Source organism: Neomonachus schauinslandi, chromosome 4 (genome assembly GCF_002201575.2).
Source record: "Neomonachus schauinslandi chromosome 4, ASM220157v2, whole genome shotgun sequence".
Taxonomy (NCBI): domain Eukaryota; kingdom Metazoa; phylum Chordata; class Mammalia; order Carnivora; family Phocidae; genus Neomonachus; species Neomonachus schauinslandi.
Genome location: NC_058406.1, coordinates 13862207 through 13877555, shown reverse-complemented (window position 1 = coordinate 13877555; position 15349 = coordinate 13862207). Strand labels below are relative to the sequence as shown.

General features: G+C 58.5%; 1 protein-coding gene across 1 annotated transcript; it reads right to left on the bottom strand.

Annotated features, from left to right (window-relative positions):
* Positions 1–3942: 3942 nt before the first annotated feature.
* Positions 3943–14970, bottom strand: LOC110574723 (neuroblastoma suppressor of tumorigenicity 1). The gene is made up of 4 exons (XM_021683511.2): positions 14954–14970; positions 6982–7176; positions 6743–6854; positions 3943–5415 (listed from the first exon to the last, which is right to left on the bottom strand). The coding sequence occupies exons 2-4, from the start codon at positions 7146–7148 to the stop codon at positions 5167–5169; spliced, it is 528 nt and encodes a 175-aa protein (XP_021539186.1). The 5' UTR covers positions 7149–7176; positions 14954–14970; the 3' UTR covers positions 3943–5166.
* Positions 14971–15349: the final 379 nt, after the last annotated feature.

The window sequence follows — 15349 nt, the reverse complement described above, 5'->3', positions numbered from 1 at the left end:
TCTGAGAGCAAAGGGGGTCTTTTTCCCTCCGCAGAAACAGAAAAGTCATACCCCCCCCCCACGTATAAGATTCCTCTATGTTCCAGGGGCTTTATTATTCTCTTATTCCTACCACTACAATAGTGCTGATAGGTAGGTGTTAAACTGAGGCTGAGAGAGGCCAAGGGCCTCATCCAAGGTCACCAGCAGCAAGAGACCAAGTGGAACTGAAACTCGGAACTGCCCAACACCCAAGACAGAAAAACCTCAAGACCCTGCAGCGCCCCACCCACCCCCAAGCCACTATTTGGGGCCCAGAGTCCCAGTCGTGCCCAGAGACGGGTCTATGTAGCAGGAAAAGGAGGCCTGTCCTCCCTCCCATATGACACCCCTATGACAACTTCTGCCATGTCCCAGAGGACAGGATATGAGGCACTAGGCTGAAAACATAAAGACCAGACTTGGGATCCCATTGCTGTTGCTTACCAGCTCTGTGGATTCGGGGCCTTTATTATTTTTTTTAAAGACCTAAAGAAAACATGACAAATTTGTTAATATTTGTTCATCCTGGGTGACAGGTTCAGAGACATTTGTTATATTGTGATCTGTACTTAACTATAATTTTTTTAAGGTTTTATTTATTTATTTATTTGACAAAGACACAGAGAGAGAGGGAACACAAGCAGGGGGAGTGGGAGAGGGAGAAGCAGGCTTTCTGCAGAGCAGGGAGCCTGATGTGGGGCTCGATCCCAGGACCCTGGAATCATGACCTGAGCCGAAGGCAGACACTTAACGACTGAGCCACCCAGGCACCCCTTAACTATAATTTTTTTAAAAGATTTATTTATTTATTTATTTGAGAGAGAGAGAGAGAGCACGTGCACACGCGCACACACACGCACACACGCGGGCTCGGGAGGGGGGGCAGAGAGAGAGAGAGGGAGAGAGTCTTAAGCAGACTCCACGCTGAGCATGAAGCCCAACAGGGGCTCGATCTCATGACCCTGAGACCACCACCTGAGCTGAAACCAAGAGTCAGATGCTTAACCCAGTGCGCCACCCAGGCACCCCTTAACTATAATTTTTTTTTTTAATTTTTTCCAAGATTGGGCCTGGGTAGTGGTGCCACCTTGTGGCCACACTATTATCTTGAATTCAAGAACTTTTTCAAAAGTTCCATGTGTGTGCTCATGCTCCTAAGTTTATCATACCCGTCATGGAATAATAAAGCCCCAGACTTCCTTAACCTTTCAGGGTAGAGAGGGACCTTCATGGATGCTCAGCCTTTGCTCAATTACTTCTAGCCACGGGGAGCTCCCTCTCTGAAGGAGAAGGCCGGTGCCACGCTGGAACAGCTGACTCTTCTGAAGTCCCCTGCCCCAGACCTCCATGCCCGCCAGAGATCCAGGGAGGCTGTGAAGCCTGCTCAAAGCTGCTCTCACAGAAGGCGCTGATTAACCGGATAAACTCCATGAGGCCGGGGATTTGTCTGTTTTGTTCACTGCTGTATCCTCAGCACATAACAGGCTCTCAATAAACATCTGTTCAATGAATGAATGAACAAAACTATCAGCCCAGCCACCAGCAGTTGTGACCCAGTCTTTCATTCTCAATAATTATAGTGACAGCCGGCATTTTTCTTGTGTGTGTGTGTTTTGTTCTGCAATGTAAGCTCTACACCCAGCATGGGGCTTGAACTCAGGACCCTGAGGCCAAGAGTCACATACTCTGTGGACTGAGTCAGCCACGTGTCCTTACTACATGCCCGGCACTGTTCCAAGCTCCACTCGTACATTAATTTATATAAAGTTCACCATGACCCTGGGAGTAAGAGAGGTGTGATCATTAGTCCCCATTTTGCAGATGGGCAAACTGAGCCTCAGGGAGTTTAACTGACCTCCTCAAGATTACACAGCTAGGAAGTGGCGCAGCCAGAATTTAAACCCAGGCTGACTGGATATCCCCAGAGGCTTGGAGCAGGGGAAGAAAATGAGCTGGGAGTTGTAGGCTCCATGTAGGCAAATAAGGCGGGGTAGCTGGTGCTAATTACTTACCCACCCTTTGCCAAGAGGGGCCTGTGCTGTCAGTGTTAATCCCTTGTAAAGATTTTAAGATCTTTCCACCATTGCTGTGGGGCGGGGGGAGAGCGAAGGGCAGAGGAGGACCTGAAATGTTTTTTCTGGGCCCTCTTGGTGGTTCCGCTTGAGGTTGACAAGGAAAATCGAAGTCCCTACTCCCCATCTCACGCCCATTTGCCCATTTGCAGGCTGGCATAACAAGTGACGTCAGCACTCAAATCTGGCTCCTCCCATCTGCTGCTCCCGAATCCAATCAGCGGCGCCTCTCCTGCCTGGCTCCGCCTCCCCTTTGCCCACACCCATTCTGGCCTCTATGGTCTCCCGTCTCTGTCTTCTGCCCGGACCATTGCAGTCACCGCCGTCCCGTCTCCACTCTCTCGGAAACCCAGCTCTGTGCAGAGCCCTCCGGGGCTCTTACTGCAAAGAGAATGAAGTCTGAACTCTGGCTAGCATTCCAGGCCTGCCACCAGCCACGCCAACCCACCTTCCTGCTTTCTTTTCAACGAGCCTCTTAATTTCTTTATATGTCTACCCTGCCTGGTTCCATACACAAGTTGGAGGCGGCTCCTGACCAAGATTCATCCTGCCAACACGGTGCTGGGTTCTCAGAGGTCCAGCACCGGGGACACGGCCCCAGGAAGTCCTGCATTTGGACCTGGTCTCTGAGTCCTTGGAAGCCCCGTAGCATCTTCTCTGCGCCCTTGGGTCAGGCCTCACCGCCAGCCGTATAGAATGGCTATTAACATGACCAGGGCTTCTCCCTACCAGACTAGGGGTCACTGAAGTCTGCACGCAGTGGGTATACTTCTCTCCAATCCAACTCCACGTCAGGGACGCAGGGCCCCCGTGGCTGGTTACGTCCGCACAACTGCAAGGAGCGCCATTCTGGAGCTGGGAAGTACACAACCCGCACAACAGCGCAGAGCAGCCATGCAGGGAAGGCCGCGTCCGCCGAGGAAATCACGCGTGTGGTACACCACCGTCGTCGCTAGAGGGCGCGAGACTAGACTCCGGGCGCCGCGGCTTCCCCGCCCGTGCACAGCACTCCCAGGGCATAAACGCGCTCAGTTGCAAAAGGAGGATTTTCCATGGATCAGAATTAATATATGCAAATTGCCTGGTATGTGGCGTTTACAGCAATGTGGGTGAGGAAGAAAGGGTCCGGGCCCTCACCCAGCCCACCAGCCCTGCTGTGTCTCAATGATGGAGAGTTTGGGGGGACCGGATGGCATGGGGGTAATGATCCCAAGCCCACAGGGTCACTGTGAGGTGGTCAGGCACCCACGTGGCACATGGCAGGAGACGGACAAATGACAAGCGCTAAGGTTATGCTGACAGCAGTGATCAGGCCTGGGCTCAAGCCCTTGGCTGCCATCTCCCAACTGCCCGGCCCTGGACAGATGACGTAATCCCTCCCCTCTTCCCACGCCTCATCCGTACAGTGCGGGCAACATCTGCATCACAGGGTGGTGCTGAGGATTCAGTGAGCGACTTTATGTAAAGTACTTAGCATAGCACCGCACCTCATATATTCCTTTATAACCACTGGTTTTGTCTCTTTCCCCTTCTGGGCCGGGCTAGACTGGGGTCCAGGGAAGGGCTGATGCTGGGTCACTGTGAGGGGGAAGAGATGGCATGAGGCAAGCCCAAGAGGCCCCCAAGGGTCACGATTAGACGTGCCTGGTCTGGAGGCCCACCCAAGGTATACACAAGGCTGGAAATGGGCGCCCAAGGAAAGAGGTGGGAGCCAGGGAGGCAGCGGCCACTGGGCCGCACAGAGGGTCTGCTCGCAGGGCTCACCGTGCAGCCTGATCCCCTCCCCCAGGCCTCGCGGAGGGCCCACTGAGGGACCCTGGGTCGGCAGAGCCACGTGAGGAAGAGAACACAAGCATTGAACGAATTTATTCATGAGAAAACTCAGGGAAACAATCTACTGGTTACAAGCTCCGGAAGCTCTTGTCGGAACAGCCATGGGGAGGGGGGGCCAGGGCGCCCCAGGCAGGAGGCCAGGGGAGCTGACAGCCGCCCTGGGGACAGAAGAGCAGACACAGGCAGGTGTGGGTGCCCGCCCGCCCTGTCCCCGGGACCCCACTCCCCCTCTGGGTTAAAGTGCAGCTGGGAGGGAGGTGATGGGTGGGACGGGGTGCTGGAGAGCTGTGGGGACACTGGCCGCCATGACCCCTCCCCCCTCCTCTTCTTGGTTTCTTGAGGCTCAGCCAGAGTCCATCCCACCCAGGTCCCTCCTTGGAGCCTCCCCGCCGTCAGACATTTAGAAAGAGCTCCCCAGGAGGGGAAGGCTGGCTCCATCAGCTTTCCGAGGGGCCCAAAACTTGGGGGGCAGTGGCAGGCACTACCATCTTGGAGAGGGAGGGGAAGAGGGATACTCCGGTGATGGTCCCGGAGCCCTCCCCTCCCCCTGGCCCAGGTAGTCTCCTCCCTTGCCTTCCTCCACCGCCTGGAAAGCCAAGGAAGCCAGAGAGGCCCCAAGAGCCTGGCTCCCAGCTCCAGGGCCATGAGTCAGCAGGGTCCTGCCCAGACCTGACTCCCAAGCACGCCATTGAGGGAGGGCCATTTCGGTGCCACTGGGGAGAAGCTGTCCTGGGGATGGGAGGCCTTTGGGGAAGCCTACGGGGCTAGAGCTTCTGCCAGGGGTCTTCCTATAGCCTGGGCCCAGCCCCTCTCTCAAGGCTGCTGCTGGCAAGGAGCCCACCCTCAGCTCAGGGCCCCCGCTCCACCATCTGCACCCCAGGGGCCCTGCCCCACCAGGGGCGGTGAGGACCTCACACCCACCTCAGCAGCTTAGCCAACCTCCTCCCCCTCCCGAAGGCACATCTCTAGGAGGCAGAAAGGAAGAGAACCACCCCCCCATCTGAAAAAGAACCCTGAAGACCTCTGCTACCTCCCCTCTCTCTTGAATATATTAAATTGTGCAGCTTGGCCCCAACCCCTCCCTTCAGATCTCCATGGCAACCGGAAAGCATTCCCAGTCCAAGCCTGAATCCAAGTCCATCCAGTGCCAAAGGGGGGCTCCAGCCTTTCTCCCCACCGTTCCCCCAAGGGTGAGACCCAACATTCCACAGGGGACGAGAGGGGAGGAAGAGTTGGGGCCTCAGTCCTCAGCCCCCTCTTCGCCCACGTGGGGGGCCCCGGGGGGATCCTCGGGCTCGGGGGTCTGCCCGCCAGGGTGGGGGTGGGGATGGGTGCCCGGCTGGGAGCCCGGCGTGTCCTCGCCCTGCACGTAGACGCTCAGCCCGTGGCTCGGCTCCTTGCCGCACGCCTGGCAGCTACAGTGCAGAATCTTCTCCACCAGCTTGTCCACCCGGGGCACCTCCTCGTGGCCGGGGCACTCCAAGGTCACCTGCAGAGGACAGGAGAGAAGGGAAAACATGTTTCCAGAGGCCCCAAGGGCAACAACACTCCTCACGGGACCAACAATCCCAGAGACCCCAAAATGCCTGAGCCCACCTGGGGGGGGTACCCCAGTTAGCTCTGTGGGCCCCTCCACAGGGAGGAGGGCGAGCCCCTTCAGGAGCCGCCCGACTTGTCTCTTCTCAGCCAGTCCTGCCACCTCCCTACCCATTCCCTCACAGCAGCCTGAGGGGAGAAATCCAACGGGGCCTGCCCTGCCCACAATCCCCCTCAGTGCTCCCCACTGCACTTGAAGAAAAGTCCAGACTCCTTACCAAGGCCCCCCCCAGGACTTTCAGGCTGCCTCTCCACCCCTGACCTTGTGCCACTCCCACCAACTCTGAGCTGCCTGATCTGCCCGAGACTTTGCACATGCTGTTCCCTCTGCCTGGAAGGTCCTCACCTAACCCACCCTGGACCACCTACCCCAAACTGGCCCACTTAACTTCTACTTAACCTTTGGGTCTGCGCTCAGACATCACTTCCTCAAAGAGCCCCATCCCAAAGCCGCAGCCCAGCCTAGGTCTGCCCTACTGGACCTTGCAGGGTCTCGCTCTTCTCCTAATTAACACTTTTCCAACAGCTCTTCCGTTTTCCCATCCTTCCTCCCTTTTCCACAGAGCACCTACTCCCTGCCAGTGCCAGGGACACAGGATAGGCATGGTCCCTCAAAGAATTCAGAGCCTAGCAGGGGGGAAAAGACTTGTCACAATCACCCAAATGCAGATGGAAAACTGTGAGGCACACGGTGCTCAGGGGGATGGGAAAGGGCACTGAGAATAGTGCTGAGCCAAGAGCAGAAGAATGAATAGACATTAACTGGGTGAGGAGAAGAAAGTTATTCCAAACAGGGAAAAGAGCATGTGCAAAGGCCCTGTGGTAGTAGCAAGCAGAGCAGGTGTAAGAGATTGAAAGAAAGCATGTTGATGTCAAGTGTCAAGCAAGTAAAAAGGATGAGAGAGGCGAGACAAACTCAAGAGCCTGGGAAGCCAGGCCATGCTGGGCACTGTGGGACCCAGCAAGGATTTGGGTCTCATCTTAAAACAACAGGAAACCACTGAAAGGATTTCATCGTGTGACTGACGTAAGAAAGATCTCTTGTCCCGTGCACACTGGCGTCAGACGCATAAGCCATCCCGCGGCAAGGGCCGTGTCTGGATCCCCAGCACAAGGCTCGGCCCCGGCACACGGTGGGTGCTGAACGCTATGCCCTGCGGCCACGGCCCGCGCAGGCTGTGGGTGGAGGCCGGGCAGGCAGGGGCAGCGGCGGTACTCACGATCTCCCACATGGACTGCGCCGGCATGCAGGAGTCACAGTGAACCAGGGATTCGGTGGACTGCGGGAAGGTGTTGGGAACGCTGTAGCTGAAGCACTGTCCTAGGCACGCCCTGCGGGAGGAGAGGTCACTGTGCCTGTGACACCGCGGCAGCGGGGATGGGCCGCCCCGTCCTCTGCCTCCCTCCTGCCCCCTCCGGCCCCGTCCCCAGCCCCTCCCCCCATGCCCCTGCATCGCACCTGTTCTGGATGGACTTGGCCTCACAGCCGCTGTGGCCCACGATCTGGGTGATGTTCTTGGCCTCACACCAGGCGCTCTTGTCCGGGAACAGGGCCAGCTTGTTGATGGGCGGCGGGGCGGCCAGCAGCATTGCGGGGAGGACGGCCCCAACCAGGACCCGAAGCATTGTGCCCGTGGCCTCCAGAGCCCTAGGACTGAGCACAGACTGCAGGTGAGGCCAGTGGGGCCCAGCGGGCCATGGACAGAGGGGACGGTGGTGCGACAAACGTGGGCTCTGACCCCCGACTGCCTGGGTTCGAATCCTAGCTCCACCTCTTGCCAGTGAAGCACAACCTTGGACAAGTTACTTCTCCTTTCTGGACCCCGACAGTGGGGCTGCTAACATATGCGCGTGGGATGGGCGTCAGGAAGACGGCACGAAAGCCCTCAGCGGTAAGGCTAGCAGAGAACGCACGCTCTGCGGGTGTTATTTTGATACCCTCCTGTGCAGCTTCGAGCAAGTTACTTTTTATGTCTGTGCCTCGGTTTCTTCATCTAAGAAATGGGGATGGAGAGACGGGATGGCAGAGGACTGTGATGCTTCGGGCCCTCTGGGAAACACAAAAGCTTGCCCAGGAAACGCAGTGCCTGCCCTCGAGGGGCTGGCCACCCGGCACGTCTCCTGGGCACGCCGCCCGCGGGTCAGCCACCAGGAAAGCTAACCTCCGTCCAGCACTGTGACTTCTTGGGCCACCTTGGCTGGCTGGGAGTCAGGCGAAACAGCTAACCCCGGACCAGGCTATTTCTTTTTTGGATGCCCCACCAGAGCCTCAAGCCCTGAGTCTTTACAAACATCCTTATTTATCCCCAGTTCCATCCCAACCTTCAAGAACAAAACAAGCGCTTGACCCTCTGTAAACTGGATGGAAGGAGACGCTAATACCAGAATTTGCCAGAAGATGGCGCTGCAGGGCAGCGTGTGTCTAAAGGACTGCTCTTAGAGGGGGCTCTCCCAGTGTTCCCCAACTTCAACCTCCCTAGGCTTTGCCCTCTCCCCCACCTCCAAATGTATGGAAGAGGGAGGCTTCAGAGCTACTTGGAAATGAGGGCAAGGCCTGCAAGGGGGTGCTCTGGGGACAGGACATGGGAAAGGGCACTGGATGGGGAGCAAGGAGTCCGCACCTACTGTGCGACCCTAGACACCCAGGCCTCAGTGTCCCGACCTCTAAAATGAGTGAGGTGCCCTGGACCGCTGGTTTCCAAACCCGGCAGATCATGAGAATCCCCTGAGACCCCTGGGGACTTGCGGAGTGAGGTACTAGGGTGGAGCAGGCCTTCGAATTTCTAGCAAGCTTCCAAGATGCCTCTGACATGGAGCCGAATTTCTAGCAAGCTTCCAAGGTGCCTCTGACATGGAGCCAGGCTCGGGAACTGGTCCAGCTCAGTCAGTCTTGGATTCCATGCCTTGGGACGGTCCCAAGAGGGGCCCGGGCGTGGCCGAGTTGGGGCCCAGGGCCAGGTGCTATCCCCCAGATGTCCAGCACTAGAGTGGGGACGTTCCCGTTCAGAATGATCCTACCCTCAGCCCGCCTCCTTGGTGAAGTGTCCAGGAAGGGGGAGGGGTTGGGGGTCTTGTCTGCTGCTCCAGGGAAAACCTAGGTGGGTTGGCTCAGCTGGGCTCTAGGGGATGGCCCAGGCCTGCTGCAGGGCTGTGACCACCTCCACATCACTGTGTTCCCTCCACCCACGAAGTTCTGCTCAGCCCCTTCTCCCTGCAGGAGGTCTCCAGAAGCAGAGACAAGTCCCATCTCACTGGACCCCAACGCCTGGGTGACCCCTGCTCTCAGCCAGCAGGGAGGGGTGAAGCGGGGAGAGCAGTAGGAGGTGAGTCGGGACGGCCTGCCCCATCCCAAATGCGTTTGTGTCATGACCCTGGCTCTCACCCACGTATTTCCGGTCTCACTCACAAGATGGACAGCAAAGCCCATGTTTTCAGTACAACCACATCCTAACCAAATAGAACGGACTCATTCCTAACTGGCGGCCTAACTAATTTTTCAACAAGCTGGGCACCCAGGAGGCTCCCTGACCCCACGGAGTCCTCTTCTGTGCCCAGGGAATTAGGCTCTGAGTCGGGGTCTGACCACAGCACACCACGAGGGGCCTCGCGGGGACCACCCGAGGCCGCAGCTCTCTCAGACACCTCAGACAGGTCTGGGGACTTTGTCCTCTACCTGACCCTGCGGCAATTCCTCAGGAAGACCAGGCTGGGCGGGAGGTGACTGGGAGTTGAGACCGGGGTGGTATGGAAGTAGCCTGGAGCTCCGCGGGTCTGCTTTGCAGCTGAATTTGGTGGGGTTTGGAATGGCAGCCATGGGCCAGGACCAGGCTAAAGGGGGGGCAGAGCTGAGACTGGGGGTGGGGAATAACAAGGCTTATTGAGAGGGCAGTGGTGAGGTTTTAGGGGAGTCACGGGCCTAGAGCATGGGGACTGGTTATTAGGGTCAGGTTATAGCAAGTACACAGGCCAGAGCTAATCCAGCGGTGCCCACGGAGTGGGGGGGGGGGGGTGTCCTGTACGCCAACCTCAGAGGGGGCTGGAGCCACGGTCTGCTTGTCCAGGCCAGCAGCCCTGAGCTCTGGCCAACTGCCCTGCCCCCACCACAAGCATGGCCCCTGGAGTCCCCCGGTTCAAGTCTGGCCTTCCCACCTGGGAGCTGTGTGACTTCCAGAAATAAAGCTCACCTCTCTGCACCTACTTGCCCCTACCCTAAGATGGGGAGTACAGCACTGCTGGGGAGAAGGCCTGGGAGGATGCAATCAGCAGGCCCCTAGCTCAGGCCAGTCCTCATCCCCTGGGAAGGCGCAGGGAAGGCGGGGCAGGCCTCAGGCCCCTGGGCGCGAGCAGGAGGCAGGGGGGACCCCGGGCTAGTCTCTCCCACCCACACACACTTGCCATCGGATGCACCCATGTTCTGGCCGCCCTCACACCCAACCCCCAAGAATCCCTGCTGCCCCCCTCACGCTGGGGTGAGCTCTTTGCTAGCAGGTTTTCTTTTTTGTTGGTTTATGCTTTTTTTGTTTTTTCAAGAGCCAACTCAGCCAATTTTTTTAGACAGCAGGGGGACCTTCCTTCCTCCGACAAGAGCCTCACCCACGGATTCTCATCTCTTCCTCCCTCCCTGAAGGTCACGCCACAAGTCATGGGACTCCTAGAACGCCAGGGTGGGAAGACGGATTTCCCCAGGCCAACAACCCCCCTTGCTTTGCCAAGGGGTCATCCCCAAGGCCCCCCACCCCGGCAAATCGGGCCAAGCAATGCTCTTCCACTGAGACGTGCGGTTCCCTGCAGTTTAGCGCTCAGTCCACTGAGCACCTTCTAGGTGGTGGGGGAGACAGAGGCAAGGGTGAGGGCAAGGGAGCTGGGGCCCCAGACCCTACACCCACTCAGAGCTCAGAGCCTAGAGGAGGAGGTCAAAGGAGGTGGGTTTCGAGGAAGCAGCTGTACAGATAGTCAGAGATGGCTGGAGTGCAGAGAAGGAGAGATTCTTAATTCTGGATTTATTTTTAGGAATTTATTTATTTGAGAGAGAGAGAGAGGGAACACAAGCAGGGGGAGTGGGAGAGGGAGAAGCAGGCTCCCCACTGAGCAGGGAGCCCGATGCGGGGCTCGATCCCAGGACCCTGAGATCAGGACCTGAGCCGAAGGCAGATGCTTAACCGACAGAGCCACCCAGGCGCCCCCTTAATTCTGGATGTAATTCAGGACTGCAGTGAGTTGCCAATGATGGAGAGAGGGGGGAGCTCCTGGCTGAAGGGACTGCACTCGTAAAAGCAAGGAGAGGGGCTTCATCACTAACAGCCCAGCACATTCCCTGCCTGTCTCACAGTAGGAAGAGCTGGTACTAACTGTGGACTAGGCACTGTTCTGGGTACTTCTAACATGTAGGCATTTATGCGGTCCTTACAACGACCCCATGAGATAGATACTACTATCTCCCCCATTCTATAGAGGAAGAAACTGAGGCACAGGGAGGTTAAGAGATTTGCTCAAGCTTACAAGATCAGGATTGACTAACACCAGGATTTGAGCATGGATAGTAGCAAGGTAAGCACCTGCTACCTTTGCAGATGGAACGGCTCCCAGAGGATAAAGCCAGAAACAGAGGAAGAGAAGGTGTCCAGGGAAGGGTCCGGAGCTGGCAAGAGGCCTGGGGCTCCCTGCCCCAGCAGGCTACGTCTCTTATCCTTATTCACACTACCTGGGAGCAGAGTTCAAGTCCCACTCCTGACTCCAATGCCCATGAGACCCCACACACACCCCCTCACACACACACACACACACACACACACCAACTGACAATAATGCAGCCAGGGCTAATCCCTGGGTCCTTGGAGCCTCAGGAAAGGCCTAACACAACCTGCCTCAGAGTCGTGGGGAGATTTCAATGGGGGCATCCTCAGCCCGGGGCGGGGGGGATGTCTTCTCACCACCCCACTGCCACCCCCAAATCCAAACCCCCCAGATCCTCAGAGGCCTTGTGCAAACACCAGACACATCCTGAGGCTGCGAACAACACAGAAAGTTCCCTGGGGGAGGGGAGGGGTCGCTGGCTGACCCACGCCAGCACCGTGGAAACTGAGGCACAGACCAAGGAGGTGAGCACCCAGATCTCTCACACCAGAGAACAGGGCAGTGGACAAACACAGCAGAGCCGCTGGGTGGCTTTCTCAGGATCCTTGGTTCAGAAGGTCCCTGGGGAGGGGCCGGGGGTGGGGCAGCAAGAACAGGCTTCATGGTTGGGCCTTCGGGGTCCTCTCTCTCTGTTTCCACCCCTCCCAGAACCTAGCATCTTCCCGGAGATGCTTGCCAAAACCCACATGCCCGGGCCCCAGCCCTGGATATTCTGACCCCACAGGTCCAGGCCGTGGCCTGGGCATCATCTACAAGCGCTCTCACATGATTCTGAGGCCCAGCCAGGTTAGGAGCTATGGCCCCCCAAACTCCCCAGGGAAGTGGCCCCCATAAGAGCACTGCTGACGGGAGCCACCCACCCCACTTCCTGGATTCTAGGGCCTGGAATGAAGTCTTCAAGTCACTGGAGGGGCCTAGATTTCCAGGGAGACCTCTAGCCCACCCACACCTACTGTGAAACCCTTCGTAGAGCAGAGTCGATTTTCTGTAAGAACTGAACAATTGCTGCCCGTTTCCTCTCTGGGGCAAACCTGAATATTCAGGCCACGTACACCAGGATTTTCTTGCTAGAATGGTCCACTCACCGCCAGTCACACATCCACACAGGCCCCTGGTGTCACCGTTCCCTACAGCAACCAGCCTGGTGTGGGAGCAGGTGAGGGCAGGCCTGGCAAATCCTTGGTGGCAAAGGCAGCTTCTCCCCAACTTCAACTCCTGCTCCCATAACCTCTCCTGGCACCTTTCCCACCTACAGCCCCACCTGAGTCGGATAGAGGCTTCTATCTGTGGGCCCAGCATCCGGGCGACATGGAGATTTGCACAGCAAGCACATGGCGTTTGTGGTGTGTTGTTCTTGAACTGATCAGACCAGATGACCCCAGCACCCCCCCCCCCGCTTTTCCTGTCCACATACACACAGGGCCAGCTCTCGGTTCCCCACCACTGACTGCCACAGACCCAGGTTCACATCCTACCTCAGCCAACTTAAACTTTCTGTGCCTCAATTTCCTCATCTGTAAGGTGGGCACACGAAGTTCACAGAAAGGCCTGCAGAGGGCGGCTGCCACGGAATAAAGCCTCCGTAACGTCACCCCTAGGGCTAGCCTGGGGTCCCTGAACTCTGCCCCCACCCCCCTGCCTCCTGCAAGATGCCCATTGCCCTCCCCCTCCCTCACCTCCTCCCACCAGATCCTGGGCGGGTCCTGAAAATATCTAAATCCGGGGTTGCAGTTGCCCTGATGAGAGTGGATTTAGGGGAAACTCAACCATATGAGATGATAGCTCAGAAAGGGTTTTATAAACTGTAGAGTGCTGCCTCCCACCTGGACCGGACAGGGCGGGAGCCGAGAGGAAGAACTCACTCAGACTCTCACCCTGGGGCCACTGACTGAAGAGACAGGGTCTTGGAGAGATCAACCCCTTAGGAACCCCCCCACCGGAGAAAACAGGCTGGGCCTGGCTGCCAGGCTGTCCCCGCTGCGGGTGCGGAGGGCGTGGCCTCTGTGGCCACAGCCCTAGGCTTGGGCTCAGCCAGGCTGGGGCAGTCCCTGCAGGTCTTGGAATGAGCACAGGGACTTCCTTGAATGGTGTAGCTAGAAAGGTCGCTCTGGGATGCAGGCCAAGAGGCGTCAGACCCCAGCCCTGATCCGCTCAGCAGGCTCTCCCGGGCCCACCCTGAGGTCCAAGGACAAGTTCAGGCCCAAGCTCATCCATTGACTCACTGTGTGCCTGGGTGCGGGAGAGTCTAATAGTTACAGACGGAGCCACTGAACATTTGCTTTGCCTTCCTGAGCCCCACGTTTGCCTGCTCTAGAAGAGGGAGCATGGCCTGGGAATGTCCATTTAAGCAGATTCCCTCACGGGCAGTCTGGCTCCAGCGTGTTGCTTAAGGCCACTGTGATTCCATGACCCCAGTCTCACCGCAGGGTGGCTTCCTTCCTCCCTGCGCTGGCAGAGCATGAACTAACTGTCCAGGGGGCTGACACACAGGGCCAGGCCCATGCTCCAAAGGCCTGCCCGCCTCTGCCAGGTGGCTCCAGCTTCCGGGCTACAGCCCCCAGACGCAGGCCACGGCTCTCCCACCTGCAGACCCTCCTGCCCACAGACCAAAAACGGTCTCCAAAACAAATCTATGCTAATGAGCTGCTGCAGGGCCCACCACACATCTGCTCAGCAGAAGTCCCACTGCAGACCTCACCAGCATCCCTGCCCACTCCGCAGCCTCCGACCCTTGGGGCTGGGGGTGGGGAGAAAGAGCCAAACTCAGTCTGAAATCTCACTTTAAAAGAATGAGGATATACCCGTGGCTAATGCAGACCACCTACTCCCCCCCATCCACCCCTCCAAGGCGCAGGCCCAGGAGAAAAGAGGTCCAGCTTGCGGCGGGTGGGGGGGGGTGCCCAGGGTCACCAAGGAAATGCTCCAGTCTCGCCTTTTCTTTGGCCCCAACTAAAGGCAAACCACACCCAAGCAGTCGCAGCATCTGGGGGAGTTTCTGGAGGCTGGTGGTTTCCACAGTAACAAAGGGTGAGGGGCTCCTTGTTGACAAATTGCTTCCCCACCGCCCTCCCCAGCCAGCGCCCAGCCTTTGGCCTCCAGCCCTGACCTCTGTTTTCCTGGGGTTCCCGTAGTTACAGGCTGGTGTCCTCCAGCTGGGCGAGGGCCTCAGAAAGCCTGAAAATGTGCCCTTCTCCCCTGATGCCTGCCAAGCCCCTGGCCTCGCCAAGGCAGGCAGCTGCCCCCTTTACAGCGGCTTGTAAAAGATCAGAACCGCCCCGCCCAGGGAGTGGGGCGGGCAGGTGGCCGGCAGCGGGGCCCCGTTGTCCGGGCCGCCTCGCGGGGGTGGAATTCTTAAGAAAACTGAGCCCCCGGAAAGGCTGGCTCCCCCTGCCCCAGACTCAATTCCAGGGGGATGACCCAGGCCAGGCCCCGGGGGCAAGCGGAAGGGAGGGGAACGGTTTCGCTTCTTTTACCGGGTCTAGGAAACTATTCATGAGCCCCACTGGGGGGGCTCGTGCCTCCGACACTGGGGGGTTGTCTGAATTTGAGGGTGGGGGGTCAGGGAGATGCACAGACCCTGAGGGACTCCCCCAGAGGGGCAGGACGGAGAGACAGAGAGAACATAAAGGCAGAGGCACAAACCCAGGGAGACTGAACACGAAGGCAGAAGGGGAGAAGAAACAGAAAGAAAGGGACCGAACAGAGAGGGGGACAGAAAGAGAGAGACGAGAGACACGGGCAGTCGGATGGGGAGACCGAAAGACAGGGAGCGAGACAAAAAGGAGGTAGAAACGTACCGGAGCGGAGCGGCTCGCGGGCGCGGCGAGGCCCGGGCAGAGCGGGGGAGACGCGCGAGCCCCACGGCCGAGCTTCGGCCGCTGCCCCGGCGCCCGCGCGGCCCGACCCGCCCTCGACCCGCCCGGCGTGCGCTCGCCACGCACCTCCCTCCCTTTCTCTCCCGGCCGCCGAAACTCTCACCGAGCAATGGAAACCCCCGGCGAGTCCGGGCACGGGCTCGGGGCGCAGCGGTGCCCCCCAGCCACCCCGTTGCCGCGCCCACGTCCCCAGCCCCGGCGTCCGGAGGCGCCTCCGCCCCGGGCCCCGGGCCGCCGGACGGGCCGGGGGCGCGGCGCTGCCCCTGCGGCCGAAGCCTCTGGAAGCCGGGCGCCCGCGTGCCGGCCCGGGCGGGACTT